This window comes from Zootoca vivipara, chromosome 8, assembly GCF_965207765.1.
Source record: "Zootoca vivipara chromosome 8, rZooViv2.hap1.1, whole genome shotgun sequence".
Lineage (NCBI taxonomy): Eukaryota > Metazoa > Chordata > Lepidosauria > Squamata > Lacertidae > Zootoca > Zootoca vivipara.
The window spans coordinates 22,282,288-22,301,950 of NC_142591.1; the positions used below are offsets into that span (position 1 = coordinate 22,282,288).

General features: G+C 43.5%; 1 protein-coding gene across 3 annotated transcripts; it reads left to right on the forward strand.

Annotated features, from left to right (window-relative positions):
• The first annotated feature begins 1,329 nt into the window (after positions 1 to 1,329).
• Positions 1,330 to 17,136, forward strand: LOC118089834 (serpin B6). 3 transcript variants are annotated; one of them, XM_088675115.1, is made up of 8 exons: positions 1,330 to 3,564; positions 3,604 to 8,216; positions 8,839 to 9,016; positions 10,706 to 10,843; positions 14,633 to 14,750; positions 14,862 to 15,004; positions 15,132 to 15,299; positions 15,806 to 17,136. In XM_088675115.1, the coding sequence occupies exons 3-8, from the start codon at positions 8,849 to 8,851 to the stop codon at positions 16,208 to 16,210; spliced, it is 1,140 nt and encodes a 379-aa protein (XP_088531241.1). In that variant the 5' UTR covers positions 1,330 to 3,564; positions 3,604 to 8,216; positions 8,839 to 8,848; the 3' UTR covers positions 16,211 to 17,136. The 3 variants fall into 3 exon arrangements, with proteins under 3 accessions (XP_088531241.1, XP_034980721.1, XP_034980720.1); XM_035124830.3 differs by having other exon boundaries at positions 1,330 to 8,216; XM_035124829.3 differs by lacking the exon at positions 3,604 to 8,216 and having other exon boundaries at positions 1,330 to 1,411.
• The last annotated feature ends 2,527 nt before the right edge of the window (positions 17,137 to 19,663 follow it).

Consider the following 19,663-nt stretch of genomic DNA (forward strand, 5'->3'; position numbering starts at 1 on the left):
GCATCGGAATTGTGTGTAAGTTGGACAACAAATTGAAGGCATAAATATAATTTATTGCCCAGGTTCCCCACAATGGTTAGCAAAAATCTGGTCACTTTCAGTAGATCAAATTCAGTTGATCCTGCAATGCTTTCATTTGAAGAGATGGGACTCCTTCAACATTCCTCATAATTCTCATAAACACACTCTATGAGACACTTCTCCAGAATAGTCCACAGATTAATCACCACATACCCAGAGATTCCTCTGAACTGTACAAGCTTACCCAAACTTTCAGGAGAATATTGCAGTCATCAAAAAATCAAGACTGGATGGTTCCCATCCTTCACACAGCCTGTCCGGGAAAAAGATATTTCAACACTCACTATGGCCAGAAGGATTCAAGCCTGCATATCTATATCATACACCTCAAAGAAACTGATCTTACCCTAAGGTCATAATGGTTCCTTGGTTTACAGAAGTAGCCTACGTGTATCGTCTCTTTTTTCAGGCTGTATTTTCTACAGATCAATCAGACTTTATTCGACCGTCAATCAGAAACATTTATCCATACAAAAATTAAAACATCAAACATCTAAAGGAACTTAAAACTTAAACCGACAATAAGAAAAGTCTATACATTTAGATTTTCTACAGATCAATTGCATTTGTGGCGAGACATTCGTGTTGGTAGAATAACCCTCTCTCACTCCATAGCTGCCAAGTTTTCCCTTTTCTCGCGAGGAAGCCTATTCAGCATAAGGGAAAATCCCTTTAAAAAAGGGATAACTTGGCAGCTATGCTCACTACCAAGGAAATGCAATAAATCAGAGAATAGAAAGAGGATTTATCGAAGCGACGCTGACACTAAGTAAAAGAATATAAACTGACTGCATTGTTTGCATTAATGTCAGGCTCCTCTGGTTTGCGCAGCCAGGCGCCGTTACTCGGGAGTAAGCATGTGGGGATTAATTCTGCTGCGCCAACAACCAAAGGGAGCAGGGCGCAATTGCGCTTTCGCAGCGCCACCTTCCTGCTCCGAGTGTCTTCTGCGTTTCTCGAAAAAGCAGGCGGCGATGGCAAAAAAAGGCGTGCCGCCCTGCAAAGGCAACGGGCAGCGGCTTCGTTTCCTCTTTCTAGGCATGTGCGAGCCGTTCTGCACATGCTCCGTGGCAATGGAATCCGGTCGCAAACTTGCGGGGCTCGAGGCTGCGGCTCCTTTTTGTTTTCCTAGTAGGTTCCCGGATAGCGGCTGAGTCAGGGGCTGAGTCACATGCAGGAGCGCCTCCCCTGGACAGGATGGTTTCGTTTCCCTTTCCCGGGTTTCCCGTCGCCACTCGGTCTCTCTCTTTGCTCGCAGCCGGAGCCCTGCCTGCGATCCGTGCGTAACAGCCGCGCCGAAAATCAATATCTGATCCTAACGTCCAGAAAGGTAGGCGTGCTACGGGTGGCTTGCGCGCAACGAAAGTTCTTGGAGCGCCTTAAAGGCTGCCAGCTTTATCGCGCGCAAAAAAACTTCCAGGGACAATAGTTCATTGTATCATATATGCCTGCAAAAAAAAGCTTGTGCCATAACTAATAAAAGCGGGTTCTTGCCTTCAGAAGTTGATGCTGCGGTAAAAATATGTCAGTGGTAACTACTAACTGAAGCCGTTGCTTACTGGATTGCAGAGGGTAAGCCAGGTGGATTGCTTGGCAGCAGCGTCTGGAACTACTGTACCTTTGTTGAGGTGGAGCAGTGAAAGTAATCTGGGAGGGTCCAGGGTGTTGTCCAAGACTGGCACCTGTAGGACTGGCACTTTTGTGCTTTGAGCAGCTGCATGACACAGGTAGAAATTTAATGGCTGTGGCTTTCCATACTGCGTTTTTCTAATGGGAAATGCTTCACCTGCTAGATTTCTGCCGGCAAGGGCAGGAGCTTTGCAAGGGGGGCGGGGAGATAAAACCCACCTTGGTGCCTGTTCTTGATTGGCGTTTGTTGGGTTCATTTGTTTTTATATTTGCACTGAAAAATCTAATCACCTGCAGAGCATGGAAGAAGTGGATTTTTATGAGTTTTCATTGTGAATGTGCAGCAACCAATTCCTAAAACTCTTTTATTGGCTTGCTTATTAGGATGCAGCAGACTTCCTACCTGTTCCTTGGAAAGAAATTAAAGGGGGAATTTCCTGGCGTTCCCGCCCATGCTTTAGGCTGGGTTCTAAAGTGTCGGTTAAGCAGGGGGGGGCTCCTAGCAGCTAGGAAAGAGTGGGGTGGCTGGCAGAGATTGGCATGCCATGCTGTCAATTACGACACCCAGCTGAGGAGTGTAGCAATTGCATTGCCAACGCACAGGAGTGAAGCAAATAGAGGAACCGACTTTGTAACATAGGATGGATGTGCAGCTTATGTGCCAATACAGAGCCATAGTGTGGTGTAGTGGTTAAGAGCGGTGGACTCTGGTGAACCAGGTTCGCTTTCCCACTCCTCCACATGCAGCTGCAAAGTCGGTTCCTCTATTTGCTTCACTCCTTTGAGACTCCTTAGTGTAGCGATAAAGCAGGATATCAAATCCAAACTCCTCCTCCTCCTCCTCCTCCTCCTCCTCCTCCTCCTCCTCCTCCTCTTCTTCTCCTTCTCCTTCTCCTTCTCCTTCTTCTGAGAGGCTGGGAAACTTCTCACTGTGTATCCTGGTATCATTAAATACAACTATTTAAATACTACTGTTTAGGGAGGCTTTTAATGTTTAATAGATTATTTTATTTCATTTTTCTGTTGGAAGCCACCCAGAGTGGTTGGGGAAACCCAGCAAGATGGGTGGGGTATAAATAATAATTTATTACTATTACTATTACTGTTACTATGACAAAACAGCTGATCTTCAGATACTGGAGCGTTGTCAAGGCAGAAGGGGGTAGTAACTGGTTGTTTTCTGTTTCTTTTTGCTCCGAAATCTCTAAATAGCTATGGAATGTGGAATGAATGCTTTTGTTTTTAAATATACTCCATTTGTCAGAGTAAACGAGAGACGAAAATCCCTTTACGGTACAGATACTATTGTAATCATCAGGCAGTTTTGAACTGGCAAGCATTGGATGGATAGTAATTAAGAGTTCCTTTTTTAAAAAACTAACCCACCAACCATAAGACTTTCTAATTAATTTGTATTGTATACTTCCTTCCCAGTCTCTAGGAATAGGCAGGAGGTACGGTAGTTTAAGATCTATTGGTAAGATCCCTAGGCTATTTGCAGTAGGCTTTCTGTTTTAACCATTGCAACAGCAAAATGACTGCTGCTGAAATGAAGAACGCCTCGTGGGCATCCATTGAGCACAACTGAGCAAGGATTATTCCTGTAGCATTTGGTAATAATGCAAAGTCTGCCTCCGTTGCTGCACCCTTCAAACTGAAGCAGATCTTGGCCACATTCTCTCCACCATCTGTAAGAGCATCCAGATTCTGTCCAGAAGAGCACCAAGAGTACTTCAACAAACAATCCCTCTTCCCTGGGGAATTCTGGCATTGTAGCTCTGCAGGGAGCGGGGAATGGGGTCTCTTAGCATCCTTAACAAAGTACAGTGGTACCTTGGGTTACAGACGCTTCAGGTTACAGATGCTTCAGGTTACAGACTCCGCTAACTTCAGATTAAGAACTTTGCTTCAGGATGAGAACAGAAATCGCGCAACAGTGGCGTGGCGGCAGCGGGAGGCCCCATTAGCTAAAGTGGTACCTCAGGTTAAGAGCAGTTTCAGGTTAAGAATGGACCTCCACAACGAATTAAGTTCTTAACTTGAGGTACCACTGTACAGTTTCCGTTATTCTTTAGAGAGGGGAGCCATGGCTGTAATGATAATGATGATGATTTATTTATTTATACCCTGCCAATCTGGCTGAGTTTACCCAGCCACTCTGGGCGGTTCCCAACAGAATATTAAAAACAAGATAAAACATCAAACATTAAAAGCTTCCCTAAACAGCCCTGCCTTCAGATGTCTTCTAAAAGTCAGATAGTTGTTTATTTCTTTGACATCTGATGGGAGGGCGTTCCACAGGGCGGGTGCCACTACTGAGAAGGCCCTCTGCCTGGTTCCCTGTAACCTCACTTTGCGCAGTGAGGGAACTGCCAGAAGGCCCTCGGAGGAGAACCTCAGCGTCCGGGCTGAACAATGGGGGTGGAGACGCTCCGTTAAAGTGTTACGATACTGCTTTAAACACACACTGAAGATGGGGCCTTGCTTCTTCTTTTTATCCATTTGATTGCTCTGTGGAGGAGGGTTTTCATTTCATTTTTTGCAAAGCCTCTTTGTAGCAGCATGGCTGAACTGGATGTAGGTCTTGATTGCCAAAACAAACCCAGTACTGTAAGGTAATTTGTTGAGGGTGGGAGGACTAACGTTAGGGATGTGTTTGGAGAGCTTTAGCTCTTGGTTGGTTCTGTTGTTGTAAAATAACACCGGAAGCGTGGAGCCCTATAATGTGGCCCTCCAGCCATCTTTACATCTCGGCCCTCCCTCCGTCAGTAGGCCAAGCCCCTCACTGGTCCCACTCTGGACCTCTTCTTGAGTGCTTCTGCCTTGACTGGAATAGTCCTTGGACTGTGGTGATTGATGCCTCTTGCTTGCCTGGACAAATGCATTGTGGGTGTAGAAATCCCTGTCGCTTTGTGTGGCTGGAATGTAACCTATTGTACAAAGGTAAAATTCACACCTATCACTGCACCTACGTTTGCCTCTGGCTGCACCCAGCGCTGGCACGCATTCCCTGGAAGGACCTGCGTTCTGGGGAAGGAAGAAGGAACCCACCCCACCCTCCTTCAATAATGGAACAAACAAACTCGGATAGTACAATTCCGTGCCTGAAGCCAGAGTTCTTTCCAAGCAAAAATAGCACCGCAGACCAATTCAGAGAACTGCTTGGTTGTGTATAGTACACTAATACATACAAAGAGAGAGCCTTCGTTTTTTCTCTGTTCCAGGCGGCCTCTGTGTAACCGGAGATCTTTCATAGCCGGCATGGCTCAATGCCAAGAAGACTGTCTCTCTTACAGCGCAAAGCAAACGGCAGACAGGGTCTTCAACCAGAAATATCTTCTTCATGTTCTTTTTTAAACAGTCCTCAGTACATTTTTTTTTGCATAACAACTGTATAAAACATTGTGTCTCGTAATGAACAAAAGAGTCATATCATAACTGGAAACGTACCAAAAAAAATAGGAAAGGCTGTTTTCAAAGGCATTGGATAAAAAGCTGGATAACACAGCAAAAGATTTCACTTAAAAAAAATTAAAATCCAGCGTAAGGACGTATTCTGTAACTCAAAAGATCAAATCACACCATGAATCTTCATGGGTCCCTCATTTACAGTATTATAACCACTCAGAATTCACAAGGTGGTGTGTGAATTAAGTCTTCCACAGATTATATATTCATTCTTTAGAATGTTAGAATTACTTTTAAAAGGGATCAGGACAAAGGAAGGCCAACTGACACCAACTCTGCAGGGTCAGTGCTCTTTTCAAGTCAGTGGCATCAAGCACTGCGTTGCGGATTGTGTCCCAGTATGTTACAGGCTTACTCGTTGACGTGAAGCAGAAAGTTTCCCACAACCGTACTTTTCTGTGGAAAAAATTCCATGCCTAAAAATGCATTGTTTCATACAGTGAATTAGCAATCTAATGAATGAATACAAGAGATAGCTTTTACCTCTTTGTCTAGAGTAAAGAGATGACCTGCGGTGACTTGAAATTGGCAGTGTGTGATAACTAAACAAACCTCCTGATTAATCCAGATATTAGGTTGCTAAACTTATACCCTTATGTATTTTAATTACAGTGAATCATCAGCCATGCCTTATGGTAAAAAATATTATATATAACAGATGTTATACAGTATGTAGCTTTCCTTACTTGCTTAGCCCTGTCTGTATTTCCCTGACTGCTATTGTTTTGCAGAGAGATCAGAGCCATTTGGGATCACTTCCCTAAGGATATTTTTTCTGTGCCTTTAATTGCAGTCATAAACAGTCGTAAATTTTTCCTGTAAGACCAATTGCAGTTGCAAACAGTCGGGTTTCCACACCTATCAGTCCCATTCTCACCACCCTTCTGAGTAATACCCCTCCCCACCCTCTTACTATATATAAGGATCTGGTGACTTCTGTTTCAGTGTATCTGAAGAAGTGTGCATGCACACGAAAGTTCATACCAATGACAAACTTAGTTGGTCTCTAAGGTGCTACTGCAGGGACGCAGGTGGCACTGTGGGTTAAACCACAGAGCCTAGGGCTTGCTGATCAGAAGGTCGGCGGTTCGAATCCCTGCGACAGGGTGAGCTCCCGTTGCTCGGTCCCAGCTCCTGCCAACCTAGCAGCTCGAAAGCACACCAAAAAGTGGAAGTAGATAAATAGGGACCGCTACAGCGGGAAGGTAAACGGCGTTTCCGTGTGCTGCTCTGGTTCGCCAGAAGCGGCTTTGTCATGCTGGCCACATGACCTGGAAGCTGTACGCCGGCTCCCTCAGCCAATAATGCGAGATGAGCGCGCAACCCCAGAGTCGGTCACGACTAGACCTAATGGTCAGGGGTCCCTTTACCTTTGCTACTGGAAGGAACTTTTTAATTTTGTTTCGACTACGCCAGACCAACACGGCTACCTACCTGTAACTTTAAATAGGTTCACAGCTTGGAGCAGTTCTGAAGGCTTCACTTTCCTTTCCCCTGTGATGGGAGAAAGAACACATGCCAAAAAATTTAAATAACAAGGAAATGTGTGCTAGCTTGGCAAGAGTGCTGTGTTTTGTTTTGTTTTGTTTCAAAAACAAGAAAACCTGGGCTTGGCAGCTCTGCCAGCCAGAAAAAAAATGGCATAGTTCCTATGTCTCTGAACCTCCAAGACAGATAAATCCAGCAGGCGAAGCTTATCTCATTGCATCTTCATGCGACGAAAATCTTCAGATGTGAATTTCATGGGTCTGGGTCTGGGTTGATTTAGTATGCCCAGATTTCCCCCTAATGCATATTGGTAGAAGGAGTTTTGAAACATTTGTACATCTTAGGGTCAGTAGTCACAATATAGTTATAAAAGCAACAAACAGCACTTCATACAAGCTTGATCCCGTTCAGGACTCAGTTTATCAAACATAGACTTAATTGCTAAAGTCAGGTTATTATAGCTGTTGGCTTGCTAACTTAATTCTGCAACCTAAGGCTTTAATATGGGACCCAGATGGCGCTGTGGGTTAAACCACAGAGCCTAGGGCTTGCTGATCAGAAGGTCAGCAGTTCGAAACCCCACGATGGGATAAGCTCCTGTTGCTCGGTCCCAGCTCCTGCCCACCTAGCAGTTCGAAAGCACATCAAAGTGCAAGTAGATAAATAGGAACCGCTCCAGCAGGAAGGTAAACGGTGTTTCCGTGTACTGCTCTGGTTCGTCAGAAGCAGCTTTGTCATGCTGGCCACATGACCCGGAAGCTGTCTGCGGACAAACGCCGGCTCCCTCGGCCTATAGAGCGAGATGAGCGCTGCAACCCCAGAGTCGGACACGACTGGACCTGATGGTCAGGGGCCCCTTTACCTTTAAGGCTTTAATAGTCCTGTTTTTGAGGCTAGAATTGTGCAGTGGGGAGGGACAACAGGCTCTCAAGTGATGCTTTGCCTCCCTCTATTTATTTTTATGTCCCTGTCATGAAAACATGTACATTTCTATCATGGGTACTGGTAGAGCATTGTGGGAAATGTAGGGCCTGATGGGACTCTGGCCCTGGAGGGAAATCTATGGGAATCTTAACTTTTGAACCCTGGGAAAGAGTCTGCTTTAGTCCTTTGATTTAGTGTGAAAAGCCACAACCTTGCAGCTATAGGATCTTAAATTCCTGTGATAAGCAATAAGGGAGTAAAACCTTCTCCGGTGTGTCTGAACCCAGGAAGTTAATTGCCCTCTTGGATGACTAATGGGTAAACAAGGAACATCTGTGAAACCTCAATAATAGAGGGATGGGGCTAATGTCAGTTAATCTCTTGATTGGTCAGTTTGAATGAAAATCAACCTTGATTGGATAATTAGTTACAATCCCCACGTGGAGCTAAGGTGTGCCTCAAGGCATCTAAAGGATTTAAACCCCAGGGAGAAAGGGGTTCTTCGTTCAACAACATGAAGGGGAAAGTCTGTTTGTGTTAGTTGTTCCACAAGCTTGAGAACTGCTCAAGGCTGATCGCTGTAGTCTGCCGGAGGGAGAGACTCAGCGTGGATTCTACTCTTCTAAGTATGTATTAAGTTAGATATTTTCTTATTTTAAGTTTGTAGTCCTTTCTGTAAGAACTGATGTACTTTGATATACTTTGGTATACCTGTTTATTTAACTAGTTCTTTTAATAAATAGTTAAAAGGATTTTTGGTAAGTTTGTTCCTTTCTGAGCCACATTGCTAGTCCAGTCCTGCTGCTTGGTCTCCTACCGGAATAAAGTGAAAAGGTGTTCCCAGGTTGCCTGGCCAAGGCAGATCTGGGTGGTGGCAGCCTACTTGGAAATTCCGTTACGGGAGCGGGAATATAGCTTAGTCCTCCCGGGAGAAGGGGTGGCCAGTGGTCTTCGGAGAAAGAGCTGGCGCATCCAGCTGTCTGCTGGCCATTGCTTTCATCTAAAGAAATGTAGTGTGTGATTGATAGTTACTCTGTGGGCTGCAGCCTCTCCCACACCAGAAAACAGTGGGCGTGTGGCATTTTGGAGCGCATGAAAATGTTCCAACATGGGAGTTACAGGTTCATATGCCCTTAGGACACATGTGTGGGATCTGAAAACCAATGCTTAGGTTTTTTCCCTTTTCTTGTTAAAGTGACCTCTGAGCAGACAAACTGGATGACTCTCTTATCTGTGCTTGTTTCGTAGGTTATAAGACATGGACCGCCTCACTGCAGCCAACAGTGCCTTTGCCCTCAATCTGTTCAAGAAGCTAAGTCAAAATGATAATACAGCAAACGTGTTTTTTTCTCCTTTGAGCATTTCTTCTGCTTTGACGATGGTCTCTCTGGGTGCGGCAGGGAATACTGCAACCCAAATGGCAAAGGTATATCCAGATAAATACTATTAAGGGGAGCGGGGAGCTTGTCTTTTGACTCTTAAGTGAGGCATTCGTGGTGCTTCCTTTTCTTTGTAGCAGGTCAGGCTGAAATATGCATTTATTAGCATGCCCTTAAGTGGGGACGCGGGTGGCACTATGGGTTAAACCACAGAGCCTAGGGCTTGCTGATCAGAAGGTCGGCGGTTCGAATCCCGTGACGGGGTGAGCTCCCATTGCTCAGTCCCTGCTCCTGCCCACCTAGCAGTTTGAAAGCACATCAAAGTAGGTAAATAGGTACCGCTCCAAGCAGGAAGGTAAAGGGCGTTTCCGTGCGTCGCTCTGATTCACCAGAAGCGGCTTAGTCATGCTGGCCACATGACCCGGAAGCTGTACCAGTACAGCTTAGTCTGATTTGCTCTGATTCACCAGAAGCGGCTTAGTCATGCTGGCCAGATAAATAGGTACCACTCAGGCGGGAAGGTGATCTGGGAAGGTGATCTGGGAAGTGTCTGCAAAATTGGGGGTGGAGCTAATAGCATGGCAAAATTGGGGGTGGAGCTAACAGCATTCCCCAGTCACAGTTACCTTATATGCAAGTAACACATGAACTGGACTTAGGTCATGGTTCCTTAGGGAAGAATTCCTATTCACAGAAACAAAGTAAAAACCACCATGCTTTGAATTCAGTTTGTTGCCGCCTATTCAACCAGGCCTGCACAGCCCACCTAAGGAAATGAAGGCCACCAATTACTTATTCACAACCTCTTTGACAATCGCAAGTGGGGCAACAAAAACAGTTTCCAGAGAAGGACAATGGAACATGTGGGCTTTCTCTTTCTTGTCTAGCAGGTATTACCAGTATAACAAAAAAAGAGAAAAAAGCACAGTAAACCCTAAATTTAAGATTCCATTCCCCCCCCCCAGAACAAAGGACACGTAGTTTTGTGTGCCCAGTTTGTTGTCTTGAATAAAGTTGATTTATGTGAAAAGTATTTCTTATGTCACACCCAGAAAACCTTCCCGCTGCAGGGAGGTTCTCCGTAATTGCAGTGGTTCTTTGGCCCTCTTAGTTTTTCCTAGGGTAGTGGCAGCTGCGTGCATCTGTTTCTGCTGTGGCTGCCCCAAATGTTTCCTGAGCTCCTGATAAAGCAGGTTGCTGCTTAGCTATGGTTGGTTAGTACTGCCCAGAGTTCAATTTTCAGTGCATCATCAAATTTTAGTTACTCTGTCCTTGCACAGAAGAACATGGCCCATGCTGAAACATGGCAGCCCAGTTATATTTAGAAAGCTAAGTTAAATTGTTAGGGGAGAGATAAAAACCCAGTAATTTAGTATGTGGGTAGGGTTTTTTGTTTAAATACATGGAAACTAATAGTCACTTTTTTTTTTTTGCCTGCTTCCCTTCTAACTGCTTCAGATACTTGTCTTGTGAAATCTTGAACAGGAACGGAACAATCTGCTTTTTGCTTCTTCATTTTTATCACTATCAAATCTCATTGTGATTTTGTTTTGTTTTTCCTCCTCAAACGGTAATCGTTGTGGGTGGTCACAATGGTTGTTCATTTTATATATTTCACTCTCTTGTTTGCTAAAAGACATGGATTTTCAACCGATAACCGTTTTTTAGGAGTACGTGGATAAATGTCTGTATTTAAATTACTTAACATTATCCGTTAACCATTTATCATCTTACAGGTGCTGTCTGTGACCAACGACGTCGAGTTTCACCAGGGATACGAGAAACTTATTTCTGAAATCAACAAGCCAGGCACCAAGTACTTGCTTAGGCTAGCCAACAGGCTATTTGGAGAAACATCCTATGAGTTTATTTCAGTAAGTTACATGGTTTACAAATGTGCTAGAGAACAGGAAGTGGTCTCTGTTCTGATAGTGAATCGTGTTCTGTCGCAGATCAGAAACGCAGCTAAACACTCACCATGCCTTCTGTACTTTCCACTACCATCAAACTGAAAGGGACATTTGAAGCCAGATAAATAATGAGTCGGCAGCAGTGATCACCTTGAGTCCAAGTGGCAGGCTGCACCAGCCAATCTACTTGGTGGATGAATTTCTTTCCTTCTCTCTTTACTCATCCTCACTCGGCGCCAGGATATTAGCCCGGTTTTGAAGATGCACCTCTTTACCCTATGGCAGGGGTGTCAAACTCAAATTCATCGGGGGCCGCATCAGCAGTTTGGTCACCCTCAAAGGGCCGGTTGTATCTGTAGGACTATGTGTCCACTCTTTATTATCATAAATTATTGTCACTGCATTCAATTATTACTGTTTTTTGTAATAATGTAAGTAATAACTAGCTCTGAAAGCAGAAACATAGTCAGAATAATGGCAAGTAGATATTCAAATGTACAATTATTATCGGGGCGCTCCACGCAGCGCTGCTCCGGCCGCCTTTCTACCCCCCCCCCCGGCCCCAGCTGTTTGTCGGTGCGGCGCTTCAGCAGCAAGGTCCCGCTGGCTGGGGCGCTCAGCGGGCCACATGACGAGGTCTGGTGGGCCGGATTTGGCCCGCGGGCCTTGTGTTTGACACCTGTGCCCTATGGCCTATGTGTTTTCAGGAACCCGGGCTACTGCTGTGACTTTTTAAAATATGTAATACAGAATTTAAAATTGTAATCAGGGTGGATTTGATTTAAATTGAATCAGTTTAAATCATTAGTCAGTAAGACTTCATTTATTTATTTATTTCAACAGAAAGACTCATTCTTGCTGGTATAATCTTAATATTTACAACCAGATGAAGGTTTCATTTCTGGAATAATATATTTTCAGAGTATTTTTTACAGTTATATAAAAAATTACTGATTTGGTTATACTATGAGAAATACATAGACAGAGAATTATGAGTTTATTGTGAGGTTTAATAAGTTAACTGTTTATATTTAAACAACTTTTCTGCTGCACTTTATTGGAAGGAGAAAAACAATCATTTCCTTATTAACAATTTAAACAATTTGTATAACTAAAACAATGACATTCTAGCATATGTATCCATGTTTTGTTGACTGATGCGGTTAAACAATTTTTTTAGACTGAGTTTTAGCATGCATGAAAAACTTAAAACAAATCCTTATTTCCTGATGGACTATAATGTGACTTAAATACAAAACTATCTTTAGAATGATTTTTCCTTCAAAAGCATTTCATTTTAAAAATCCAATTTATATTTTAAAAATCCAATTTATATTTTAAAAATCTGATTTATTTTTTTTAATCCACCCTGGTTGTAATCTGCCCTGGGACCTTCTGGTTGTGGGCAGGTAATAAATTGAGTTGTATTATTATTAATGCCAACCCCACTTATTTCTTCCTTCTTTATCTGTGTCAACTTTGCCCTCTTTCCTTTGGGGAAATGAAGGGTCAAACCTGCCAGGTTCGCTTCTATCTCCCAAGTAGGCTTGAGTCTTTGGGGGCCATGGGAAGAAAACCCAGACTAGATCCTGGATGCAGCCTGCATACCACCAATTTGACCACCCCTGCCAGTACATTCTCTTTCTCAAGCTTCCTCCTCCATCTCTGTGCTTTGACACAATTATCCACTTGTTTCAAGCTAAATGTAAACAAAACTTTAAACTTCCCTCAAAGTAAACATCACTGTTAATTGATAGCTTTACATCCTGTTTTGTTTTGAACTCAAACTGTTACTGATAATAAATAGCTACACAGTTGGGAACATGGCAGACTAATCTGCTTTTCTGCCAGTTATCTGCATGTTTCTTCCTGAACGGAGCACCTGCTGACACTCGCACTGGATGCTTTCTGTAAGCTGCTCTTGAAAAGCTGCAAAACCGCAGGGTAGCTAATGCTGGATCATGACATTCTTTGTTTTGGAAAAGAGACTGCTTATGGGATGTTGATACAAACCTGCAAGGGGCCGTAGATAAGTGCATAATAGCACATCTAAGGGCATCACGTAGGGACGCAGGTGGCGCTGTGGATTAAACCACAGAGCCTAGGGCTTGCCGATCAGAAGGTCGGCGGTTCGAATCCCCGTGACGGGGTGAGCTCCCATTGCTCAGTCCCTGCTCCTGCCCACCTAGCAGCTTGAAAGCACATCAAAGTGCAATTAGATAAATAGGTACCGCTCCAAGCGGGAAGGTAAAGGGTGTTTCCGTGCGTCGCTCTGATTCACCAGAAGCGGCTTAGTCATGCTGGCCACATGACCCGGAAGCTGTACCAGTACAGCTTAGTCTGATTCACTAAGTCTGATTCACTCTGATTCACCAGAAGCGGCTTAGTCATGCTGGCCAGTAAAGCGAGATGAGCGCCGCAACCCCAGAGTCGTCCGCGACTGGACCTAATGGTCAGGGGCCCCTTTAACTTTTTTAGGGCATCACAGACGTATCATTACTCAATCTGCAGGGGGTCATGCCATCTTTGGGGAGTGAATTGTGTATGTGTTTTAACCGATGTTCTTCATTTTCTTTGTTCAATCAGCCCTTCCCTGACTGTATTTATTTTGTGACTGAACAATTTCAGCTGTTCGTTCTTTCTACGTTAGATATAAAGCAGAAGTCTGTTTTGAGTCAGGTGGCCAAACAAAAAAACCAGACGGGCATCAACAGCTCATTGAAGGCAAAGGTGTTTCCCAGCACTGCAGCCTGAGAACTATTTATCCATGAATTGAACCTGATATTGCTTTGATTGTATAAAGATTTTAGCTTCAACTGGGGGCTTTCAGTGGCTACTAGGCACGATAACCCAAAAAAGTATAGTTTTTAATTACGAGCTGTTGGATCCCAAAGCGCCCTTTTTTCTAGCACATTGGCTCATGAATTTGGTCTAGCCTGCTCAGCTTTTTACAAAGGTCTGCCAGCCCCAAAACCATTTTGTTGATAGCAGCGTCAGACGCAGTTTGCAGCCGATCAGAGCGCTCTCCATTCTGGTGACTTCCCTCCCCAGCAAAGTCCCCCAGCGTTTGCACAAAGAGTTCACAGACCAGCACTGGTGCATTTCCCACTGTCTGTTTATGGGTCTTTGAATCCAGGCCATTATAGAGAACTGTGTGTTAACTTTCATGACATGCTTGTGAGCTTCCAGGGACAGAATGTTAGACTAAGTTTAGCTTTTGTTAGATCAAGCCAAGAGGATAATTACATTTTTTTAAAAAACAACTGTAATACAACAGGTAGTCGACACTTTCCAAAGGGTTACCGAACTTGGAGACAAATAAGTATTGCTTGCGTACCATTTTTCCTCCATAGAGGAATAGAAAGAGAAAACGCCACACTGGAATTCATTATCTGCCTGCATTGAGCAGGACTAATACAGGGGCAAATCTTGCAGGATTCTCATATATAAAAAGACGACAATGATTGCTATATGTATTCTTGAGCAAAAGAAGTTTGTTTGGGTGAGGTTCAGTCCATCTGTTTGGGCTGATATGAATCTATTGCACATGCCATTAGCTTTTTCTTATCAACTGAAGTTAAATTTAGCATCTGCATACATGTTTCAGATCTTTAGGTATCTGAAAATGGAAGAAACATCCTTCTCTCCCCCTCTTTTCTGTGGGACAAAACCCCGAATGAAGTAAAAGTTTATGTGTATATGATATATACAGATCCATATATAGCTTCTAATTCTGAAACGTATTTGTTTAAGTCATTTGTAGACTCCAGCCAGAAATTCTATCAAGCAGGTCTAGAGAAACTAGACTTCATTAAAGCATCAGAGGATTCCAGGAAATATATAAACAATTGGGTGGAAGAACAGACAGCAAGTGAGTAGCAAATTCTTGGGCTTCCATATTGTCTACGAGTTTTACTTCTTAAAATATGAGTTTGTGCCTGAAAAATATGTACTTATTAAAACTCTTTAATCCCTCTTAAAGGTAAAATTCAAAATCTGCTCGCCCCAGGAATAATTGGCTCCCTTACAAGGCTGGTCTTGGTGAATGCTATCTATTTCAAGGGAAACTGGGCAAATCAGTTCCGCAAAGATCACACAGAAGAAAAGCCGTTCAAAATTAGCAAGGTATGAGGTGGGAAATAATGGGAAGCACATCACTGAGCACACAGTCTTTATCGTTTTGATTAAATACACACATTCTGATAGTGTTCCCTCCTGTTATGCTTAAAACAAAATTCTTCTCCATTTGCAGAATGAAAGCAAACCGGTGCAGATGATGTTCAAGAAGGCTAAATTCAACATGACCTACATATCACAACTTCGCACCAAAATTCTTGAGATTCCTTATGTTGATAACGAGCTCAGCATGATCATCTTGCTTCCTGATGAGATTGCAGATAATTCTACAGGCCTGGAAAAGGTGAGGCATTGATGCTGAGAATTAAACCATGCCTGGAAAAGGTGAGGCATTGATGCTGAGAATTAAACTATCTAAATTCTCGGCTGTAAGAATTGCCCTTGTTGGTTGCTGTACATCACTAGAGCATGAATCTTCCAGCTTCTATGTGATTCTTCCAAGTGCACAGTGTAACATGTTATGTTGTTGGCATTTGTCTGTCTTGAGAGACAATGGAGTGTGCCTCCAGGGGTGAAGTCAAACCACCATGCCAGCAGCACCGAAGTGACCTCCCCGGGGTGCAAACCTGGGCAGTGTGTATAGACATCTTGGGCTGCCCAGACAACAGGGTCCCCCTCTCGGCCTTGCTGATGTCCAAAGGAAAGCAGAGCAATATGTTTGGCACCAGCTTGGCTGCAGGAGTTGCCCGAGAATCCAGTGAAAATGGTTTTATGTAAGAAATGTGAGGATTTATATATGCAGCCAGGATTTCCTTTTTCCTTGAATGCCTCGTGTTTGTCTTATTTTAGTTGGAGAGAGAAATGACCTCTGAGAAACTCAAGGACTGGCTTAACCCTGAGATGATGGACCTAACTGAAGTTGAGCTGTCTCTACCCAAATTTAAACTGGAGGAAAAATACGACCTGAAGCCTGTTCTGATCAGCCTGGGAATGGCTGAGGCGTTTGACCCAAGCAAGGCAGATTTCTCCAGGATGTCTTCCAACAATGACTTGGTTTTGTCTGAGGTTGTTCACAAATCCTTCGTAGAGGTAAACGAAGAGGGAACAGAGGCTGCTGCTGCTACTGCTGCTGTTATGAATATGCGGTGCGCTAGGTTTGTGCCGTGCGTCACAGCCGACCATCCCTTTCTCTTCCTCATTCGGCACAACAAAACACAAAGCATTCTCTTCTATGGTAGGTTTTGCTCTCCCTGAACAATGGGTGTCCTGTATGTGCAGCACAAACATTCCCCGCTGCAGCCTGCTGGCAGTATATCAAGTTTTCGATTTCTAATCCTATTATTTCAAAGTCACATTGTCTAATCCCAAGTCTTCACTACTGTGCCTCTGCTTGTAACAGCTTTTCCCAACACTATTCATATTTGTTTGACAGTTGTGCATAAGGGGATCACATCTTAAAATGGGCCAACTGAGAACTTCCTTAAACCCTACTCCGAATGCACATTGATGCTTTGTGCGTGCCTTATTTAGAATAGGAGGCACTTGTATCACAGACCATTAGCAATATGGGTGAAGATGAAGCAGATTTTATTAATTGCACACCTCTTCATCTTTTGCATGCTCTTAATAAAAACATAGAGGGCTCGTTTTTTTACCAGGCAGCTTTGCTGCAAGTGCGAAAATCTGTGAGGTCCATTTTGTTCTTGACCTTTATTTTCACAGGATACTTCGGGGTGGGGTGGGGGAGGTGGTTTTGTTCTTATAGAGGTATTAGCAACCACCAAAAACAGCTTCTATCAAAGGAGATCCTACCATATAACCTCATGTGCACTTGATAAACAAACACAATTGTTTAGAACCAGTTTCTGGCGTTTACACCAGCATATAAATGTAAGATCTTGGTAACCAAAGTGAAAATGAAGAGCCTTATTTAGTTATTGCAGCGCAGAAAATGTGCAATGATTTCTACAACACACAGAAAATTTTGGCCTTGCGAAGAATGCAGTACGTGAGCAGAAGTATGAATCTGATGTTCGGTCTATACAGTGTATTCTTTGATGTTACATGCAAAAAAAGTAGTCACAGAATTTTGACTTCGCAACCTGTAAGTCACATTTATGTATGGATGGATTCATGTATTACTGGATTTAAAATAAAAATGAAATTGTTTTGTGTTCTGATGTTACTGCTACTGAATTAATTAAACAGCAGCTCGTGGCAAGATTTATTCTGACCCCATAGCTCCAGCGTCACCAGTCACTTCAAGACACTGGTTGCCAACAACATGTTTAAACAGTCAGTCAGCTAATTCCTACATGAGTTCAGGTGAAGTCCTCTCTCTGGGTGTGGCATTTGACAATCCATTCAGTTTAAGCTGACTGTGCTACAACTGCCAACAATACTTGGCTTATGCTGCCTCTTCTCTAGCACGCAAGCAATTTCATATGACCTTTGAGATCCACCCACCTGCGGAGAAATGAGACGAGTGAAGCACTGCGGAAACATTTCAGCAGACTGCTTATCGGGAAGAATCTCTGTACCTGGTACTTGTCGCTGGCAAATCGTTCTTCAGTGTGACTCTGTTTTCATCTCCTGGGAAAGTTTAGTGGGGTGCCTCCCCCCCCCCAAAAAAATGTGCTAGTGTGAATTGGATACGTGTAAAAGCACACAATGTCGGTGCATTCTTCCAAAAGCAATTGCGGCTGAATGTCACAACACACTAGTCAATCTTTGTCTTAAGGGTGCTTTTTTATTTTTGTAAGTTAGCAACATCACCCTGCTTTGGAAGCTGTGCTGAAAGAGCTGTGTAACACACTGTGCTGAAAGAGCTGTGAGCACGCTTTATTTCACCCAATACATTTAGGCGCATTGTCGTAGCTTTCGTATTGTGTCTACAGCTTGAAACTAAAAAGGAACAATGGTCCAATGAGGCCATTAATCGTTTTCCTTTTTATTTTTTGCAAGTGAGACGGGGAAGAGATCTTGCTCAAAGTGGAAAAGGAGTTCTAAAAGGCCACAGTAATTGAGAGTGAACGATGTAACATAATGAGCCTCACTTACGTTACTTCTACAAAGCCTCGTTTTTCAGTTATCATCAGGCTGATCAGTGTGTTTGTTCCATTGGTGATGCCTTGAGGACCAGCCCTTGCTGAAGGTGTCAAGTTAGGCAACAACCCACTTTAACCTACCTGTAATTCTATCTCCTGTTGTGGTTGTGAGTGGGAAAATGCCCTGTATACTGTATGGTAACTCTAGGAATTCGAAGGCAGTTCATTCCACCAGTAATCAGCAAAACTTGAATTGTACTTTTCTGTAGGAATGACATGGTTAGGTTGGCACTGGCATGCCATGCCAAAGGTAAGGAATCATAGCGCTGGCATACCAGGCTGCTTCTGCATAAGTTAGGGCAGCTTTGGCAAACCAAGCCAAAGGTCAGAGTGGGATGCACAGGTAAGTTTGACGGGTCAGAACGGGACGAAGCAAGGCATGGCAGGATGAAACAGGAAAGATCAGGTTGGAGCTGTGGGGTGAGAACAATGGGATGGTCAAGGAGGGGGTGTTTGGAGAGTGACAGGAGCATGGGCAGAGTACGTGAGACATAGCACATCCATAATGGTGGTCATTTGGGGGAGGTTCAGGGTGTTGCCAGGAAGTGACATGCCCAGGAACATCACGGAGTCGCGCTACCGTCATTGGCTAAAAGTTGCTCTAGCGGGTTAATCTTTGACAGCTTATAAAAATCACTAATAAAAGGGAGCGCCCAACGATTCTGGGGGTCGCCTTCCCATTGATACCATTCTGTCTCATTTGTGTCGTTCTTCACTGGCTACAACACACTTCCCCTTTAGCGATCTGGATTTCTGTTCCTGACTGTATTTACCGGGTAAACTTACCTGTGTCAAAGTGTTTTACACAATCAACATAGTTAATAAGGAGCCAGGCTGAAATCGATTCTGAACGTGATTGTGCAGACTATGGTACGTCTTAATTTACCACGTGCTCATCAGACAACCCTCTCACAAACAGTTTGAAAACAATGCGCTGTTTCTCACAAGGTGTGTTCTTCAAGAGTCTTCCTCATACAGGGTGGCATGGCTTCTGCTCCAATTAATCTCCTGGTACCAAAAACAAAATGCAAAGCAACACCAACTTTTAAGCGTTGCAATAGTACATACACACACTCCTGTGCCCAAAACTATCGCATCTCTTCAGTTCCAGCCATTTTCTCCTAATTCCTGCAGGCAATTTAGGGCTTGTCATTTTAGGGACAGAACATAATCTTTGCAAACTTCTTCATCGAGGTATCTTGGAAACATGTTTTTGGGTGTGAGGAATTCGAATCTATTATTTCTGCGACTTGACAACATTTTGCTTGGCATGCCTCCGTCTGATGAGTAGGGTTGCCATATTTCAAAAAGTAAAAACCAGGAAACCCCCAAAGTTGTTGAACTTTGGTTCAATTAGGAAAAAACACCAAAAAACCCGGGATTTTTATATTGAGTTTCCTAAGATCCAGGACAAAGCGCCACCTTTCATACCCCCCCCCCCCCGGTCAATTATGCCAGTGAAATCCCATATGTACGGAGGTAAGGCAACCCTAGATGAAACTTTTGGAAAACAAAATTAATTTTACCTTCTGAAAATGTCTGCTAATGCTAAAGAAGAATAAGTCATAGTAATAATAGTAATAATAATAATAATAATATG